The sequence below is a fragment of the Papaver somniferum genome, chromosome 2, assembly GCF_003573695.1.
Source record: "Papaver somniferum cultivar HN1 chromosome 2, ASM357369v1, whole genome shotgun sequence".
Taxonomy (NCBI): Eukaryota; Viridiplantae; Streptophyta; class Magnoliopsida; order Ranunculales; family Papaveraceae; genus Papaver; species Papaver somniferum.
In genome coordinates, this window is record NC_039359.1 from 124,378,225 (window position 1) to 124,397,822 (window position 19,598).

The window sequence follows — 19,598 nt, forward strand, 5'->3', positions numbered from 1 at the left end:
GCGTACCCGTTCGCGTACTGGCGAAACCCAATTTCAGTCCGGGTATTTCAATATGCGTACCTTTTCGCGTACTTGAAGGTTAAGTTATAAAATCGGTTAAGTACATGAACTAATACATTTATATAATAAGGAATGCATTCTTTGCAAACTGTGGCTATAATGTTCATGAATTGATTCAAGTGAATCAAACCGATTTTGCTTCAATTGTGTTCTTGTACACTTCTATGAGAATATAACAATTGAACAACTTTTTAACTAGTTTCATTTGAGTCATTTGAACTAGTTATGGTTAAGATGAATAAGGTTTATATGAGAGTGTTTATATAGATGACCTTGGTTAACTACGGTTGATCCAACATGGTGTACACGTTTAGGTACGGCTACATAAACCTAAATGAATGTACATTTCATTTGTGTGTAAAAAGTTAAGTTCGATCTAACGGTTGAAAGATATTATCATGAAACTAATCAGGTTTTAATCTAACGGTGAATTATATTGAATGCTTTGTTACCAAGGTAACTTAGATTGAAAAACCTGATTTGAAAACTATATAAAAGGAACTCTAGCAACTGGGAAACCTAATCCCCACACCTCCTATGTGACACTAGTTGGATAAGCTAGAGTCGGTTCTCCTTTAACCTTAGTTTTTTTACGAAACCCTGTACGTTAACGACTTGAAGACTTCATTGGGATTGTGAAGCCAGACCCAACTATTTTCTCTATAGTTGTGTGAACTGATCTTGTTGTTTCTACTGTATTGAGTACTATCTTCTTTACGATTGGCTCGAGATTTAATCTCCGATAGGTAAGATAAAAAGTAGTCACAAACATCTTCCTCTCATCATTTGTGATTCCACAATATCTTGTTTCGCTACCATACGATTAAGATTATTGTGAGGTGATTGATAATACCAGGCTTTTCTTCGGGAATATAAGTCCGGGTTATCAATTGGTTCATGTTCACCTTGATTTATCAAAAGACAGAACAAAACTCGTAGGTATTTCTGTGGGAGACAGATTTATCTATTCCTATAGACTTTTTTGTATGAGACAGATTTGTTTATCAAGTCTTCGACTTTGGGTCGTAACAACTCTTAGTTTTGGGTGAGATCAGCTAAGGGAATCAAGTGTGTAGTATACTGTTGGGATCAGAGACGCAAGGAGCGCAATTGTACCTTTAATCAGTGTGAGATTGATTAGGGTTCAACTACAGTCCATTCCGAAGTTCATTGGAAGTAGGCTAGTTTCTTTAGCGGCTTAATACAGCGTGGTGTTCAAATCTGGACTAGGTCCCGGGGTTTTCTGCATTTGTGGTTTTCCTCGTTAACAAAATTCTGGTGTCTGAGTTATTTCTTTTCCGCATTTTATTTTGTTATCTAATTGAAATATCACAGGTTGTGCGTTGAATCGATCAATTGGAAAGTCCAACCTTTGTTGATTGAAATTGATTGATCCTTGAACATTGGTCTTTGGTACCATTCAAGTTACTTCTCTTATATTCAATCGGGCTCGCAAATTCCTATTTGCTGATTGCAGATTGAATTTAGAAAGAGAGATATAAAACTCATTGATATACTTTTCTCTAGATTGAGTCTGACTGTCTAGTTGATTCTCTTGAGAATATATTGGTAGTTGTACCCCCGCTTTTTCACTATTCTCTTCAGACATATTGCAGTTGATAAGCTTGCCCAAAAGGGAGCTGGTCTAGGTAATGGGGAAAAATATGAACAAATTTGCAAACCTAACTTCTTGAGTAATATTAAAGGCTTGATAAGGTGTACTTTCGGTTTTTATTGAGTTTTAGCTTTTCTTTCTGAATCCAAAATGGATTCCCTAGTCCTTTGGACAGTTCTGTATGGCTTGGTTGTTTAATAAAATAGTTTTCTTAGATTATTTAAAAGAAAAATAGATACTCATTACAAAATAGCCTTTTATCTGATAAGATAAATAATATAAGATCTTAGAGGGAGGACTCGTGCACACTCTTATTCACATACTATTTTACAAGATTTCCAATAATTTTTCTATACAATTCAAGCAACAATGAATTTGAAACTAATATTTTGATGAGATACTGCTTTTAGAAAATGTTGCATTCTACCAAAATAACACAATCTGAAATATATAACACCACCGTCTACCATTTTAAAAACTAATACGTTAAAAATAAAATTAGTAGATGACAAGATTTAATATCTTAGATAGTGTTCATTTTTTGTTATAAGAATGTAGAGTTTCACTAAGAGAATAAAGGGACTTTCTCAGCAAAGAATTGAGATCCCACTTGGATTATTTCTCTCGATCCAAGGTGGCACAAAAAATTGATTGCAACTCGCTCGATATTTTATCAACCTTTCAGGCAATGGGTTTTTTTTTTCTTTTTTTTTTCTTGCATATCAGTTTACTACAAGTTTGGATTTAATTGTCTTTCACTAGAAATTCAAACCAATGAAGTTGTTAGCGTCGATTAAAACCCCAGATAAATACTCCTTCCGTCACAAATTAATTGAGCTATTTGGTTTTGAATTTTGTCGCATAAACAATTTAGCTATTTCACTAATTAAGGGGATATCTCTAAAACTATCCTTTTAATTATAAGAAATATGTATAATTTGATAGTCATGTTTATACTCGTGTAGGTGTTTTAAAATGTTTTTCAACGATATAAAGTTTACGAAAAACCGTGGTATAGTTTAAGAGATAAATCATTTCTAAGTTTTAATAATTATTATCCATAAGAGTATAGTTGTAAAAGAAATACTTGAACATTCTTCCTTTTCCTATTCGCCTTAAAAATTATGCAAACTACAATCAGCTCAATTAATTTGGGACGAAGGGAGTACAAAAAAATAGGTTGTATCTGTCTGTGCAGGCAACAACTAGGCCGAATTCGGAAGCCTGTGCACTTGTACATATTGGCGAGGATCGTAACTACCAACAAAATACAATACTTTATGTTTCAGAGATGAGTGACCACGACGCATTTCCAACACGAACTCAATGACGTAGCCTTTGCAAAATCACATTCCTGTCTGCCCACCGCACATGTCCAATAGATTGTTAACATGCATTATGTGGCTGTATAAATGAGGTTAGGCGCGACTAATTAAGGTCTTTTCCTTGGGATTGGTCTCCCATAACACCACGAACCTTCATATGCATGCAGCAGTTGGCACTCACAGCAACCAGCAAGTAGGTAATAGGAAGACTCATCCAAAGTGATTTGACCACTTTAATCCGACATTCAAATGTAGCTTTAAGCATGTGCAACTCCCATGCACGTCACATAACACACAAATTAAACATGTTTGAAACTTCGAATATACCGTGCTAGCACACTTTTTTTTATTTGTAAGCAATTTTGACGGTTTGTTGAGTCTGTTGGCTCCTTCATCTCATCGTAAGGTAACTAGGTTACTGAGTCAGATTTTTAGTCGGCACCACACGGAAATCGTACAATTTTGTATCTTTTTTGAAGGACGGAATCGACAATTAGAGACGTAAGCTATAATCTTACACAAAGATATGTAAAACATATAGGATACAACTTGCCGGTCAAAAAACCACAAAAGGAAATGCACTCACTTTGAAGAAATGGTGTTTATAACCTTTAAGTCAAGTACGAACTTAAACTAGTAGTGAAAGGGCTGCCTCTCTTTTTTGCCCTCTACCAACTGAGCTAGACGGGCATCAATCAGGCCCCTACCTGATTTCACAGCTCCATCTTCAAAATACGGCAAACGTTGTAATCAAATTGTCGCTTCAAGAATGGTAACAAAAACATTTTATTCAACTTGTCGCTTCAGAAGTGGCAACCGAAACCCATTAACGTCAATTCAACGTTACGTCCTTGAGAATTCTTTTCATCCACTTGAATAGTTGTTGCTCGCCACCGTCTTGCTGTTTTCACTCAAATTTACATTTTAAAATTAGATTAGCCCTGGAGTTGACTGTACAAAGGCCGCGTTTTAATTTTATACCTAGGGGTCACTACTCATTCTACTCCTGCCCCTTTCCTCCTAATTAAAACGATAGGCATAAATAGTCCACTTAATTAATCGATTAACTAATGGCAAAATTCAACTTGACTTAGTTAATAGTACATCGTACTACTCACCGACAGCTTCAAGTGTCTGTAAAACAACGATGTTTTCTACTTTGTACGTCATATCGGATAAAGCTTCCAGCGATAGCGCAATTGCCAGTTCCAACTAGCCATTTGTTTATACATATTCCTTCCGCTAATGGGATATCAAGGTGATGCACGCAAGTAGCATATACGGCATACATGGTCTTAGTGGCCTTGGATTCAAATTTGTTTTGGATTTATTATCTGTAATCTAGATTAGGAGACTTGATGGTGACATTAATGTCTATCTTCATTTTAATCTTAATGAAATCCAATGTTCAACGGCCTTAATTAATGCTTTTGTTTTGTATCTTTTTCTTTTGCGTGTTTCTGTTTTGGTCAGCTAATATTGACCAGAATATCATATTGGACAATCTTCCAAGGGTGCAGTATACATCCGGAAGCTGTTTTACGGCCTCTAAAACGGTTAGAACTTGGTAGAAGTTAGATTGGGAACAAAAATTTCACAACAACTTTTATAAGTAGAAACAAAAAAGATTGGATTTTTTTGTGAAGCAAAGTATATTTGTTTCCGACTTTTCAGATTGATTTCTGTTTTGGGTATCCAGATATCTCTTTACATCTATAGCCTAAAAATTAAAACAATTTACTAAAATACTAGGCAAGAATATAGATTAGTGAGTTAGGGTGATAAGTAATTAAATTTTCTTTTAATTTTATTAAACCTTCCACCAGATTCATTCAAGGGCGAATCCATGGGGGACCAGTGGGGTCATTACCCCCCCTAAAATTTCTGAAATTGTACAGACCCCCTATAAATTTAGATATTTTTAGTCCTAAGATTATTTTTGGCCCCCATAAAAATTAGAAATTATAAAGATATTCCTATAATTTCCATGTATTTTTTGTGTAGTTTTGAAACCGACTTTTTATATGCCATTATATTCGTGACAATTAAAAACTTACCTAATATTAAGGAGGTTTAATATATCACAAATCATATTTTATAGGATAGGTAAAAGAATTTTTCGTGGGTATGAAACTGTTACTGATTATGATATCTTGGGTATGATATCTAATGACCATGAATGCCCCAGGGAATAGTTGTTCTAGATTCACCACTGGATTAATTTATTAATAAAAGTTCAAAATTACATAGGTACCGAGTAAAAGTACATCCATGATCAAATTATAACTAAAACAACATACTTGTAACATTACATGATTGAAAATTCCAACGAGAGAAAAAAAAATGACCTAATAAAAAAGTGATGCGACCAATTAAATCGGAAAGAAGATAGTTTTCACAAGATGTACCAATTATCTAATAATTTTTCTTCTTGAGAAAGTGATGCTCCAAACGAAAGTGGAATAATCTTCCCAAAATCTTAATCCTGAAATTGAGAATTCTTGTATTGTACTTGAGAATCCACGTAATGAAAGACAAAAGCCATTAAAGCAAAGGAGAAGCACCATAAAAATCGGGGCTATAATTGTACCCTATTTTCCCAAATAGGTTGTGGATGAGGGGCCATGGTAAGATTTTGTAATGTTTTTTTATTCTCTTGAATTGACATGTACCCAATCCCTCTAGTAGGATAGGGATGGTGCCTCAAGAAAGGTTGGGATAGCTCGGTTGGTAAAGCAGAGGACTAAATATCCTCGTGTCACCAGTTCAAATCTGGTTCCTGCCATTGAGTATCTACTATTAAGTTTAAGCATCCATTATTAATTACATATTAATACTAGATACTCATACAAATTTGATATGAATCAGCATACATACATGCTATCGTCTGAATGTCTAGAGTGAGAAAATCTTACCCTTTTTCTTAAAGTATGTATATAAAAAGGAAAAGAATAAGGGAAAAAGAAATACAGATCGAGTCAGAAATTATGCTAAAGATAAAAAGTGGGCCTTTATTTTATGGATCTCATGGTTATTTTTTTGATTATATGGCACGGCGGGTTCCTCCTAACATTCTAAATATTCATAGTGAAAAAAAATTACCATTTGAAGTTAGTTGCTTCTAAAAGACGAAAGTCATTAAAGCAAAAGATAAGCACCGTAAAAGTCAGGGGCTATAATTGTACCCTATTTTCCCAAGTATGTTGTGGATGTGATTAACAATTTTAATCGAAATGCTATTAAAAGTATACGATTTGTTTTTCAAAATCCGAAAGATGGTCGGATAAGGACCATAATCAGATTGAAATAGATTTCACTTGTTAATTAATTTTTTTTTTCTTCTATTAGATTTACTTGAAGTAGAAGTAAAAGTGTTTATGCTTCTTTCAATTCACAAAAGTAGAAGTATTTCCCAGAAAAAAAAGCAAACACAACTTCTTTTGCTTTTCTAAAAGTATATTTTTTTGGTACAACCAAGTACCCACCATTCAGTGTCAATTCCAAGCTTAAAAGAGTCGAGAAACATCTCACTACTTTGAACAAAGAAGTGTTTTGAAAAATTTAGACTAATATAAAATGTCTTTAAAATCCATAAACTAACTTCATAGTTGTAACTTAGATGAGAGACGCGATGAAATCATACATTCCCAAATAAAGAAGTTAGAATATTTCTATGATCTCAAGGAGAAAATCTGGAAAGAAAATAGTAAGGAGAATAACCTACATTTGGGATGATAATACTAAGTTTTTTTACTCGTATATCCTGAATAATAGAAGGCGAAACCAGATCACATCCATTACTGACCAGAATGTAGTTACCCATACTAAACATACAGAAAATTCCGATACTCTCTCAGACTATTTCAAACCAATCGCTAATGACAATTCTTTTCTAAATCATGGCCGTGTTACTAATATTTTCAATATAAAGGTTACTCTAGAGGGAAATAATAGTTCATGCATTGTTATTCCTTTCTATGATGAAATCTCCAAAATAGTTAAATCAATGATCATTGATAAACCTCCTGGACCCAATGTTCTCAGTATGAAGTTCTTCTCTCTTGAAGCGGCCCATTATTGGCAATTGTATTGTGCAAATGGTCCATCACTTCTTTCACTCCGAACATATCCTATAAGAGATTAATACAACCTTTCTTGCGCTCATTTCTAAATTTAAAACCCGGCTACTGCGGCTGAATTCAGACCGATTAGTATGTGTAACACAACATACAAAATTATATATAAAAAAACTTCCCATAGACTTAAGCATATCCTCTTTGGAACCATTTTGCCTTTCCTATCTGCCTTTATGCCCAATTGAAGAATTAGTGACAACATTGTCATGGATCAGGAAGTACTGCAAACCATGAAAAAGTTCAAGGTAAAGGATAGTCTGATGGGTATCAAACTATATATGAGTAAAGCCTTCATTATAGTTAGCTGGACTTATCTCATTGAACTCATGAAAAAGCGAAGATTCTCCGATATTTGCATGCACCCTAACTCACCAATGTATTAGTACCCCATCTATTGCAGTCTTATGCAATGGATCACCCGGTAATTTTTTCCAATGGGGAATTCTTCAAGGGTATTTGCTATCCCCTTACCTATTCCTTTTGTGTAAGGAGGGTTAAATAGACTTCTTATAAAATAAGAAGCTAATTTCAATCTTCATGGAATTAGTGTAGGGAAAAATAACATACATATTTATTATCTCCTTTTTTCCGATGATTACAACATCTTCTCTAAAACCTTCTTGGATGTTTCCAAAAAAAATAGAAAAAAAATAGCAATTCGTTTAAGCTTGTGTTGGCTCAAACGATCAACTTTCAAAAATCAAGTATTTTCTTTAGCGCTAAGTTTCCAAACAAGTTTGGCAAAATGATCATCAAAATTCTCAAAGTTCCAAAAATAAATATAACTGATAACTACTTAGGATCTCCCTTATTCATTGGCGCTTTGATTTAATGATTTCCAGATATAAAAACAGTCTCCAAAACTGGAGATGAAGAAATCTAACCTCGGCTACAAAAATAGTAATGGTTAATAGAGTCCATAATGACATCGCTTTCAATAACTGGTGATATGTTATTAGATATTGTACTATTGTCCATAAATTCAGATCGCCACAAGCACATACTTATTAGGTCTAAAGATATTTGCATGCTCTGATAACAATTGAAAATAATGTAGAACTTATATGAAGAATGTATTATAGAGATTGCAGGAAATATGAAGAAAAGAAAGAGATACAAATAAGAAGAGTTTGAATAGAACGGGAAGGGAATGTTGTAGAGATTAGGTATATGTTTAATAACAGTTGATTAATAATAAATATAGTGTCCTCAATCAAACTACAATCCTCAACATAAATAGAGAAAACATAAAATTGAAATAGAACCAAGTTACCTAAACTAAATAAACTCTAAAGAGAGAAAGACTGGGAAAAGGAAGTAACTAGACTTGTAGAACAAGTCATAAATATTTGAGAGGAAAAGAAAAAATAGGAAAGACTTAATGGTGGTGCTTAACATCAGTCCCCCCTTCTTGAAAATAACTTGTCCTCAAGAGTTCCTGCATATTAAAAATATTGGAGATGATCCAATTAGAAGGAAGTCCAATCACGTAAGCATTATCAGTTATTTTCTTGAGAATTTTGAAAGATCCATATTTCTTCATCTTTTTTGTTATAAGTGCCAACATGAAACGTTATTTTCGTAGATGAATCACAACTAACTCTCCTTCTTGGAATACCTTCATCTTTGTTTTTTTATAAGTGCCAACAGAGAAACGTTCTTCAGAGTTTTGAAATATCCATATTTCTTCATCTGTGTTTATCAACTGCTTCTTTGTACCGAGCGTTAGAGTCTTCTAGTTTGTTTTTAACTTCTTTATGAAGCTGTGAAGCTTTATCTCAGCTTTCAGATTGGACTTTGAAGGTTTTGGAAGAACTACCAAATCAAGAATATGGTTAGGTACATTAGAATATAAAATCTCAAAAGGTGTTTTACTAGTAGAACAATTAACTGAAGCACTGAAAGCAAACTTCATATGAGAAACAAAGGTATCATATTGGTTTTTTTTTATTATGATGATCAATAATCTTTGCTCTTATCAGATTCCCCAAAGATCAATTGACCACCTCTGTTTGTCCATCAGTTTGAGGATGTGCAGTGATACTATATTGTAACTTAGTACCCGGTCTCATCCAAAGAGATTTCCAGAAATAACTTAGGAATAAATTAATGTCACAATTAGAAGTGATGGACTTAGGAATCCCATGCAAATGAACTATCTCTTTGAAAAATAAGTAAGAAATATTAGAAGCATATGTTGTCTTCTTACAAGCAACAAAATATGCCATCTTAGAGTATCTGTCAACAACCACCATTATAGTATAAAATCACTTCCCTTAGCAGTACGCGGTAAACCCAAGATAAAATCATATTCACATCAACCTAAGAAGCTTCAGGAACGGGTAATGGAGTGTAAAGGCATATATTTTGAATAATACCTTTGGAAGTTGACAAACCATGCCCTTTTGAACAAACTTTTGCACATGTATTTTCAAAGAAGGCCAATAATAATGCTCTTCAACTAAAGCAACAGTTTTATCATGGCCAAAATGTCCACCAAGACCCTTACCATGTATTTCATGAATTAAGGGGAGACGTAAAGATCCCTGTGGAATGCAAAGTCGATTTCCTTTGAAAAGAAAACCATCTTGAATCAAAAATTTACATTCTCCTCTAGTCATATGTCCACAAGTATCCAAAATAGTCTTAAAATCATCATTAAAAGCTATGCTTTCATTGCGAAGAGTGACAAAAAAATGTGCACGTCTACTCAAAGCATCAACAACTTGATTCAATTTTCCACTTTTATGTATAATAGAAAAAGTATATTGGTTGATAGTAGGTAACCATCTATATGCATTTTATTGACTTTAATTAGCTAAAGTTTGAAGAAATTTGAGAGCTTTATCATCAGTGTTGACTAAAAACTCTCGATAAACCAGATATGGGTGCCATTGTTTCAAATATTTAACAAGAGAAATCAACTCTAGTTCATATGCAGACCATTTATTTCTAGTCTCAGAATTCTTTTCACTAAGAAATGCTACTGGATTACCATATTGCGAAAGAACAACGCCAATACCAATAAAAGAAGCATCACAATCTATTTTAAATGATTTGTCAAAATCTGGCATAGCAAGAACTGGAACAATGCCCAATTTTTCTTTAAGCATATGAAAATTTTTATCAGATTCTTCAGTCCAACAAAAGGTATCTTGCTTCACACAATCTATTAAACTAGCTGCAATTGAACTAAAATTCCGAACAAAATGTCAGTAAGAAGATGCCAACCATGAAAACTTCTCACATCATGAACACGAGTTGGTGTTGTCCGTTCATAAATAACATTAATTTTGGAACTATCAATTGCAATCCCGTCATCAGAAATTATGTAACCTAAAAAAGTAACTTTGTTGGATACAAAAGTACACTTCTTTAAATTAACAAAGAGATTGTTATCATGAAGAACTTGAAATACTTGAGACAGGTGGAAAAGATGTTCTTCTTCATTGCGACTGCAAGTCAAGATATTGTCAAAATAAACAATAACAAATTTACTGAGAAACAGTTGAGAACCTGATTCATGAGTCGCATAAAGGTACTAGGTGAATTAGATAAACCAAATGACATTACAAGCTATTCATATAAGACTTACCAAAAAAAATAAATACATTTATCTCCTTCACGAATACGAATTTGATGATAACCACTGCCAAAATCTAGTATTGTAAAAAATTTGGACCCAACAAGCATATCTATCATATCATCAAATCTAGGAATTAGAAATATGTATGGGATAATAATTCTATTCAATGTTATGCAGTCAATACTCATCTCCCATCTCTTGTATTTTTCTCAACCAACAATGTTAGACTAGCACAAGGACTCTTGCTTAGTCTAATTAAACCCTTTGCCAATGAATCATCAACTTTCCTGTAAAATTTCATGTTCTTTTGGATTCAAACACTAGTGAGCATGATTAGGAAGGTATGGTCCAGGGATAAGATCAATTTGATTTTGTAGATCATGTAAAGGTGGTAGTCCATTAGGTAACTTCAGGAAATATTCTATGAAACTGCTGGAGTAAAGGTTGAATATTATTTGGAATATCAATCATAGGTTTAGAAACTTTAGGACAGTTGAGATTATGAGTTTGTACTATTTTACACTGGAATCTACCAAAGCGCACTACTTATTTGATCACTTAGTTTTTTCTAGACTGCATTAGTTTTGGAGGGAAGTAGAGCTCTCCTCTTGTTATCATGGAAAAGGGTATATGTGTTCTCAAAATATCTGTCTACCGCCTGAATATCATACTGCCACGGTCTATTTCTAGAAGTAGATGTGTAGCAGTGATGTTGATAACATCACACATAACTGAATCTTTATATCCAGGAAACGAGAATTCACCAGGCATTGATGTCTAGTATTCTGTGAAACAGAGCCATTAACCCATCCAACTGAGTAAGGTGTAGGATGTGCAGTAACCATAAGTCCCAATTTCTGTACCACATGGTTAGAAATATAGTTATTCACACTTCCGCCGTAAATAAGTAGATCACATACTTTTCCTCCAATAAAACACTTAGTCTTAAAAAATGTATTACGTTGGGAGAAGGAAGGTTGAGTCAACAACATATGGAGAATCATCCCTAAAACGTGTTCACTTCAAAGTTCAGCAATATCAACATTATCATATGGATAAGCTTTCAAACCATGGTCTTCTAAATTCTCATTATCATTACGAGTTTCTGTAACAAGACCATTATACTTATGTGACATGTCTTGCTTGTCACTAATAAAGCCATTTAATTTACGACATTCTGTAGAAGTATGACCTAACTGTTGGCATTTGTTATACTTATCACCACAGAATTTAGAATATGGATTTTAAAGTTTTGTTTGTGGTGGAAATTGTTGTTAGTTTCTCGGGAAAAAATGATTATTAACTGGATTGTTTGGACGAGTAGGTACAGATTGTGGTTGATGACTTACTGGGGATTCTGTAGGATTAGGTAGAATATGTGAAGTTATTTGAGGGGCATGTGATTGATTGTACAAAAAATTGTTGCTTATTGTTGTGAAAGGAAAGAAGAGTAATTTGTGTTTTCAGAATGATAATGAGAATCGTTATTATAATTGTTGTCAGATTGATATGGTCTGTAATTACCTTGAAAACGATTACTTTGTCTAGCTTGCTGAATTTTTGGAACACGATGTTCCACTTTGAGAGCTTGTTGAATAGCTTCAACCATAGTATAAACAGATCGAGTCATGCCGTGCTGAATCAATTTATTCCCTTCAATAAATCTATCTACTAGTTGCTCTTCAATTTCATATAATTGATTGTGTGCAACTAAGTTGTGAAACTTGTTGACAAGCTTGTAATTTTACAAACAATTGTTGTCCGTAATCTCTTGGAAGAAACTTGTCTCTGTGGAGTTTCCTCATTCTTTCCCAAGTACGTATATGTGGTTTTTCATATTTAAAACGATCTTCATATAACTTCTCCCACCAAGCAGCAGCACCTCCCTTGAGCTTATAAGCAAAAAGTTTCACCTTAGAATGATCAAGTACTTCCATAAACTCAAAAAAGCCTCAAATTCGTAGAACCAATCTCACAAGTCTTCAATCTTGAAACTTCCATTGAAATTTAGGATATCAGCTTTCAACTTGTACTCTGGAAGAGTTCGATCAGGACTTTATCCTGATTTGAAACGTTTATCCTCTGTCCATCTCTTTTCTTGTTCATCTTCAAGAGTATTATCACCATCACTATAAAGGTGAAAAAAATGAGACCTTCTTCCTCAGATTAATGAGAAAGTTTTCATGTTGTTTCTTCTTTTGTAGTTGTTGTAAAATTTCGTCTTATTTTTTCCCTTGGATTTTGTATTTTTACTAGAGGACTCCTCTTCTGCTTCAGATGTAGGTTCTTCTTCAATTATAAGATGTTTCATAATTTTCAAGACATATTTTCAGTATGTTCATGTTTTTTACTAGACTGTTCAAATTTCTTATCAAATTGTTCTGATAAATCTTTTGTAAATTTAGCAAAATCTTCTCTCGTAACTTGATTTCCCATTGTGAAGAAATAAGAAAACTCTCTGAAAAAGAAAATTAGAGTTGCGGGAGCTAAATAACAAGAATCGAATCCTAGATTAGAACCTGAGACTTTTGGTCTCTGATACCAAAAGTAGAAAGACATACTAATAGAAATATTTATGTACAACAAGAAGAGAAGGTTGCATAGAATAAGTAAATGTTTAATAACAACTGATTGATAATAATTATAGTGTTTCCTCAACAAAACTACAATCCTCAATATAAATAGAGAAAACATAAACTTGAAATAGAACCAAGTTACCTAAACTAAATAAACCCTAAAGAGAGAAAGACTAGGAAAAGGGAGTAACTAGACTTATAGAACAAGTCATAAACAGTCGAGAAAAAGGAAAAGAGAAAAATAGGAAAGACTTAATGGTGATGTCCTAAGGGCCAATGAACATCCATTGCTTTAATCATATTTCGAGATGTTTAACAAGACAAGGTTGACTCGAAATTTCTTCGTTGCAATTAATATTGAATCTACTAGAAGTCAAACGACACCTCTTTGTTGATGAAGTTCTTCAAATGTCTTCATCGATCTTCAGTCTTCGAGGGTTGTTAAGTGATATCTGATACTCAACTACCAACCTATATACCTAGTCCAAACTTGACTTTAATAGACTAAAAATCAAGATATAGTTTTGTTCATCTAACATCGACAACAAGATTGAGACAACAAAACTTGTGAGTTCGACCGAGCAGTGCTCTAACACTATCTATGTGGAAATAGTCAGGATAAGCTTGACCATATCCCGTGAAGGTGAAATTTCATCTACTTGGTATGGCAGTGGTTGGGTGGAACTTTTAATTTCCTCAATCCTCAATCACTTGATAATGTTCTAAATTGGTTGCCAAATCAAAGTGCAATGATTAAAGAATTGTGGTTCATTTCTGCTTTTAAAACAATGGTTGAGATTTGGCTTCTAAGATACATAATTATGTATGATAATGCTCAACTAAGATCGAAGAAGGTGAAAAGCAGAATTACGCAATTCACAAAAGAATGTTAGTGCAAGTTAGAGGTAAGATTCAAAATACTATTTATGACCTACAAATGTTGCACTTTTTTTGGCATCAACAGTAGGAATGTGCAAAGAAATACTCCTATGGAGGTAACTTTTACACTTCCTGCAATAAATCACATTCTTGTGTGTTGTGATGGAACCTCCAGAGGTAATCCTTAAATGGCTGAGTTCGGCTATGTGGGGAGAGATCATGCTGGTCAATTTCTTGGAGCTTTTACTGGTGAGTTAGGAGTTACAATGAATTGCATTGCAGAAGTTATGGCTCTAATAACTACCGTAGAATGGGTTGTTTTGAGAAATGCTCAGTGCGTTTGTTTTACTTCTGATTCTAAGGCAGTGTTACTTTATTTCATGAAGAATAAAGTTCTTTGGTTTGTTCAAGCAAGATGGTGTAAATTAGAACTTACTGAGCTGTATAACTTTTCAGCATAGTTACAGAAAAATTAATTTTAGTGTTGATAAACTTGCCAAGAGGTGTGCAAGGATGGGTAGAGGGAGACAATTGTGTATAGTGAGAAGCCAAGCTTTCTTGGTGGCTTAGTATGTGATGTGTAGTTTGTGATGAGAAGCCAAGCTTTCTTGGTAGAGATCTCCTTATTTATTCTGGCTATTTCAGATTTTGTTAGTTCGTGATGTGTAGTTTTTAACCTTTCCAGTTAGGCTATACTTTATTTTTCTACTCTTTTGTTTTTGTTTTTTTACTGGGCTTAGCCTCTGTTGAGCTAGCTTTGTTTTTTTTTCTTTCGTTACCCATTTGCTTTAATAATTTTTTTAAATTAAACAGAAAAAAAAAGAAAAAAAAAAAAAGTGAAATGCAGCCTTATGGGTTAGGTGCATTGTGAATGTATTGTACTGTTACATCACGCAAAGAGACCATGGCCTTCAGTTTTTGCTCTTGCAGTGTTTCAATAAACCTCTTGACTAGTTGAATCACCATCAGTCTTGCACTGTTGTACATATTAGATTAGAATACAACTAGTCAAGAAGTAAATAAAGCCAGAAAATGGTGAGAACAGAAATCTGTTATACCCAACGTGCATGGATGCTCTTTCTTGGATTGTACAGTGAGTGTACATCAAAACGCTTACAGGTTAGGGCCATTGTCAGAGCATGGCCAGGAAATCACTGCGGGGTGTCGTACAATTCTGGCAGATTAGATAAGACTCCTGTGGTTTTGGTTTGCTCTCTCTCCACTCCACAGTAAATAGACCCTCGTGGTGGCTTTAATCTTCCCCATCCACCACCCTACCTAACATAAAAAACAAGGCCTGCATCGCTCTTTACCCATCGTCTAACTCAAATTAAACGGAGAACAAGACTCTTGTGGTGATTCTAATTACTAGCGGCCATATATAAGTGAATTGTATATAAGTTGAATCGTGCAGCTGGTTTCTGCTGCAAGAGAAGCAAGTGCTCAGAAGTAAATTAGTAACAAGAGTTTGTTTGCCGGACGATTCATTGTTCCACAAGAAATAACTGGGTACAAAAGACTTGAAGCAGGATGCTCTTATTATCTCGATGTTTTTGATGACACCAAAAGTACATAAAAGAAAATGAAACAAATTAATACTCAAACTAAACACAGTAGAGTAATTTCATAGTTACTCTTTAACAAAACGGTAGAACTAGCAAGATACGACCAACCACATACATACGGATTGGGATCTTGGTTAAACAAACTCTTCCACTTTACCCCTTAAACTGATACTCATACTTTTTCCCGGCGATCTCAATCTCAACCTTAACTCCAGTTTTGTTAAGCTCAACCTCAACCTCCTTCCCAGCATACTCAACTTCAACCTCAGCTCCATCTTTGTTTAGCTCAACCTCAACTTCACTCCCGGCATGCTCAATATCATACTCAATTCCTCCATTAGGAAGACATTTTTTCTTGATCGACGATCCACCACTACTCTTGTTTAATACTTGCTCATCTGATAACAACAACAGTGGATATATATTTTTGAGTGACTAAATTGCATGTAAAATGTATTAGTCAAGCATAAACTAAAATTTGATTGCACAAAAACTTACGTGTTTTTTGAGGCATGTCCTTAACAGCCAAGACCTCAGAAGAGATGAGAAGAACAACAGCAAAAACAAGTCCCAACAAAATGAATTTCCTGCTAATGGCACCCATTTCTAAGTTTCTGCGTGCTAATGCAAATGCACTGATATTGAAAGGATACTGGAGAATAATATTCACTTAGGAGTTCAGTCAACAAGAGAAGAGTGAGGAAAGTAGTGGGATTTTAGGCTCAATTTATAGAGCAAAGAAGAAGAAAATTCACCTTCTAGCTGCAATGATGTCGCCAAGGGGCAATCAATGCACCGTTAACTGTTGCGACCCCTGTCTCTGCGTATTCTGAACCTCTTATATTTACAGAAGGATATTTCAACACATTCATTGCATTTATCTACCTCACTTAAACCCTTCCATTTACATCGTTTGTATCTATAGGAGTTTGTGATACACACTATGGTCTGTTTGAGTACCTAACCGGATTCAGAATTTAAACCAAATCTTGGTGGCAACTGATCGATTAGCACACTCGCTTTGAAGATAGAACATACATGTCATAGGCTTAAACACCCACTTGGTAACCACACATTAGTCATAAGTATCCCTTTGACTCCAATTTTATCTAAGCAAATTTCTTTCCTTGGTCTTATTAAGTTAAGCATATATCTTAGGGGAAGTCACTCCTCGCCTTCTCATTAAGGTCATTTTCCCTGCATTTTCATTTTGATCTGGAATATAGTCATAAGCCTAGTTAGCAATTCAGCATGCAGCGAAAATTCGGACAGGTAAAAGTGCGTGCATTAACCGGCTAAGTAGAAAACAGATTCGGTTAACTATATGGTCAAATATGATAAATGCGAAAAATGTTCGAAAATCGTTTAATCCGCGTTTAATGCATTTCATCCATGGAAATGCTACACGAAAAATTTGGAAGAAATATAATAAGTTACTTAGATATACTTATGCCCATACATAGTAAAAATATGAAATATCATCTTTTTAAATATCACAAGAGAAGATTTGATTATTTTTATGTTCAAAATAGGATTAAAAACGCACATGCAGGCTTAAGGTTCGTGATATTTCACTTCGAAATTAGTAGATATAGTATGCACATTGGGTAGTAGCTCAATGGTGTTACAGTTGGTCTGTGCACATAGGGTCATTCATGGGATCGATTCCCTCCCTCCTATACTTCACATTCCCTCCCTGGCTCCCTCCTTATACCTGTACTTTAAGATTTTTGTAAATAATCCGTATGGGCTGACTTTGAGTTGTTCAGATCAGAGATGGGCCCAATGATAAGCTTAACAATGGGCTATTAGCCTATTACTATAGGCGCGCGAATTACACGTCCGGATGATTCTCTTATGCGTAAAAAATCACGAATTATGCGGAAATGAAATAAAAAACCTAGTTTAGTTGGGGGCCATAACTTCTAATTGGGAGCATGAAATTTTGTTTGCCCCCCAAATTTTTCAAGGGTGTAAAAATCGAAAGATGAATATACTATTTTTCCCTTGATTAATATTTTTTTTTCAAGTAACGACCCTCATTAACGACCCTTCACCGACATTAACGACAATTTAGGGTCGTCATATACATCATGATCAAAACAATAATGACTCTAAATTGTCATACACTAACGACTCTTTTTAGAGATTAACGACATTTTTAAAACATTAACGACTGTTTAAGTCGTCAAATGCGTAACCAAAACAGTAACGACCCTTCCAAAGGGTCGTCAGGGAATTGATCATTTTTATGACGACCCAAAACTGTCGTACATTTCCGCCATTAATGAATCTTCGACAATTTAGAGTCGTCACTTAAACAGTCTAAACATTAACGACTGTTGAGGGTCGTCAATGAAATTTTTTAATACCCTGACGAGGGATGTATACCCCAACGACTCTAGAAAGATAATCTTACCATCAACACAATCATCTTTGTTGCTTTCTGTGTTGTGACATACATCCAATCCATCGGAGAATTTAAGATAATCTTACCATCAACACAATCATCTTTGTTGCTTGAACCTTCCCCAACATCATTTCCCCTACTTGAATTACTCACTTCTAAAAACCCTAAATTTTCCTCTAAAACCTCCTCTTCTTCTTCTCAACTCAAACAACAGCATCAAAAAAAAAAAAAAAATTGATTCTAAAATCTGAGTTTAATCTAACATAATCTAACTAATTAACTTAACTTAATTAAATTTTAATACTAATCAGTCAAGGGCAGTTTAGCCATTTAAAAATATTTTGGTTAAGAGGTGACTCAATTTGAGTTTTAATGACCTTTTTTGTCCTCTAGTGGGAGGCCCCTAATTGTTTTTTGGGGCCCCCAACTAAACTAGGATAAAAAAATGCATCTTCTAACCGGCATCACAATTTGAGCGGGAAGCATTAGTTCACCGATACTCGCAATTAATTTGGCTCAAAATTGCTGTTTTTTGTTTTGAAGGAACAGGAGCAGATGCTCCCAATTTCATATATTGATAAAATTTCTTACAAGAAACAAATACATCTTAACTGAAATACATGAACAAATACAAAATATATGTATCCTAAAATACAACAAAAGTACTAAACTCATGTAGATCGTTGAGGAAATCAATGTTATTTGAGGGATGGTGTGAAGTTTCTGATTCCACCATTTGAATTGTTGTTTTACATTGTGAACAAGTTTATCTTCTTCTTTAAGATTTGATGCTCCCATAACAGAGAAGTAATATGCGCTGCTTATCGAAAACACGATCACATCCGGAAGCCATGGATCTTTGATCGCTGTCGTAGGCGTAAAAAATAATTACACTTTCTTACTACTCAAAATATATAATGAAACAAGGGAAAGAAAGGATCGTTCCCACAGAGAGGACTAGCGTTTTCAAGTTGTTTCGGTTTCCTATAAATAACAATGGGGGGTTTTCTGATTTTTATATATACTAAAATAAAATAAAAACAAAACAAAGAAATAAAGCACACAAATCGAATATGTGAAAGTATTGGTCAAGGATTTCGTTTTCATTCACTAACATGTTCTTGCCATAAGAATTAGAATTGATATTTAATCTCTCATTATCAAAATCCCTAGGATATCTTGATCGCAAGTATATCCCACTAATTTCCTCTTGTCATCAACAAACACATTAGAAGATGCGAGTATGAATTCTATCTAAGAGAACAACCTAACGTGTAAAAGCACTAATCAAGTTTAATTCCCTAGATGCATTAAGTTCTATGAAATCATGCCAATCAAAGCAATCGAACGTGTAAAAGCACAAATCCATTTTAACAAGGGTTATGATTCACTTGTGACTGCTAGGATGTATCACCACAAACAATATTCACAATTATGCTACTTGCA

At 34.3% G+C, this 19,598-nt stretch overlaps 1 protein-coding gene across 1 annotated transcript; it reads right to left on the minus strand.

Annotated features, from left to right (window-relative positions):
* Positions 1 to 15,654: 15,654 nt before the first annotated feature.
* LOC113353896 lies at positions 15,655 to 16,728 on the minus strand. The gene is made up of 2 exons (XM_026597368.1): positions 16,241 to 16,728; positions 15,655 to 16,140 (listed from the first exon to the last, which is right to left on the minus strand). The coding sequence occupies exons 1-2, from the start codon at positions 16,344 to 16,346 to the stop codon at positions 15,896 to 15,898; spliced, it is 351 nt and encodes a 116-aa protein (XP_026453153.1). The 5' UTR covers positions 16,347 to 16,728; the 3' UTR covers positions 15,655 to 15,895.
* Positions 16,729 to 19,598: the final 2,870 nt, after the last annotated feature.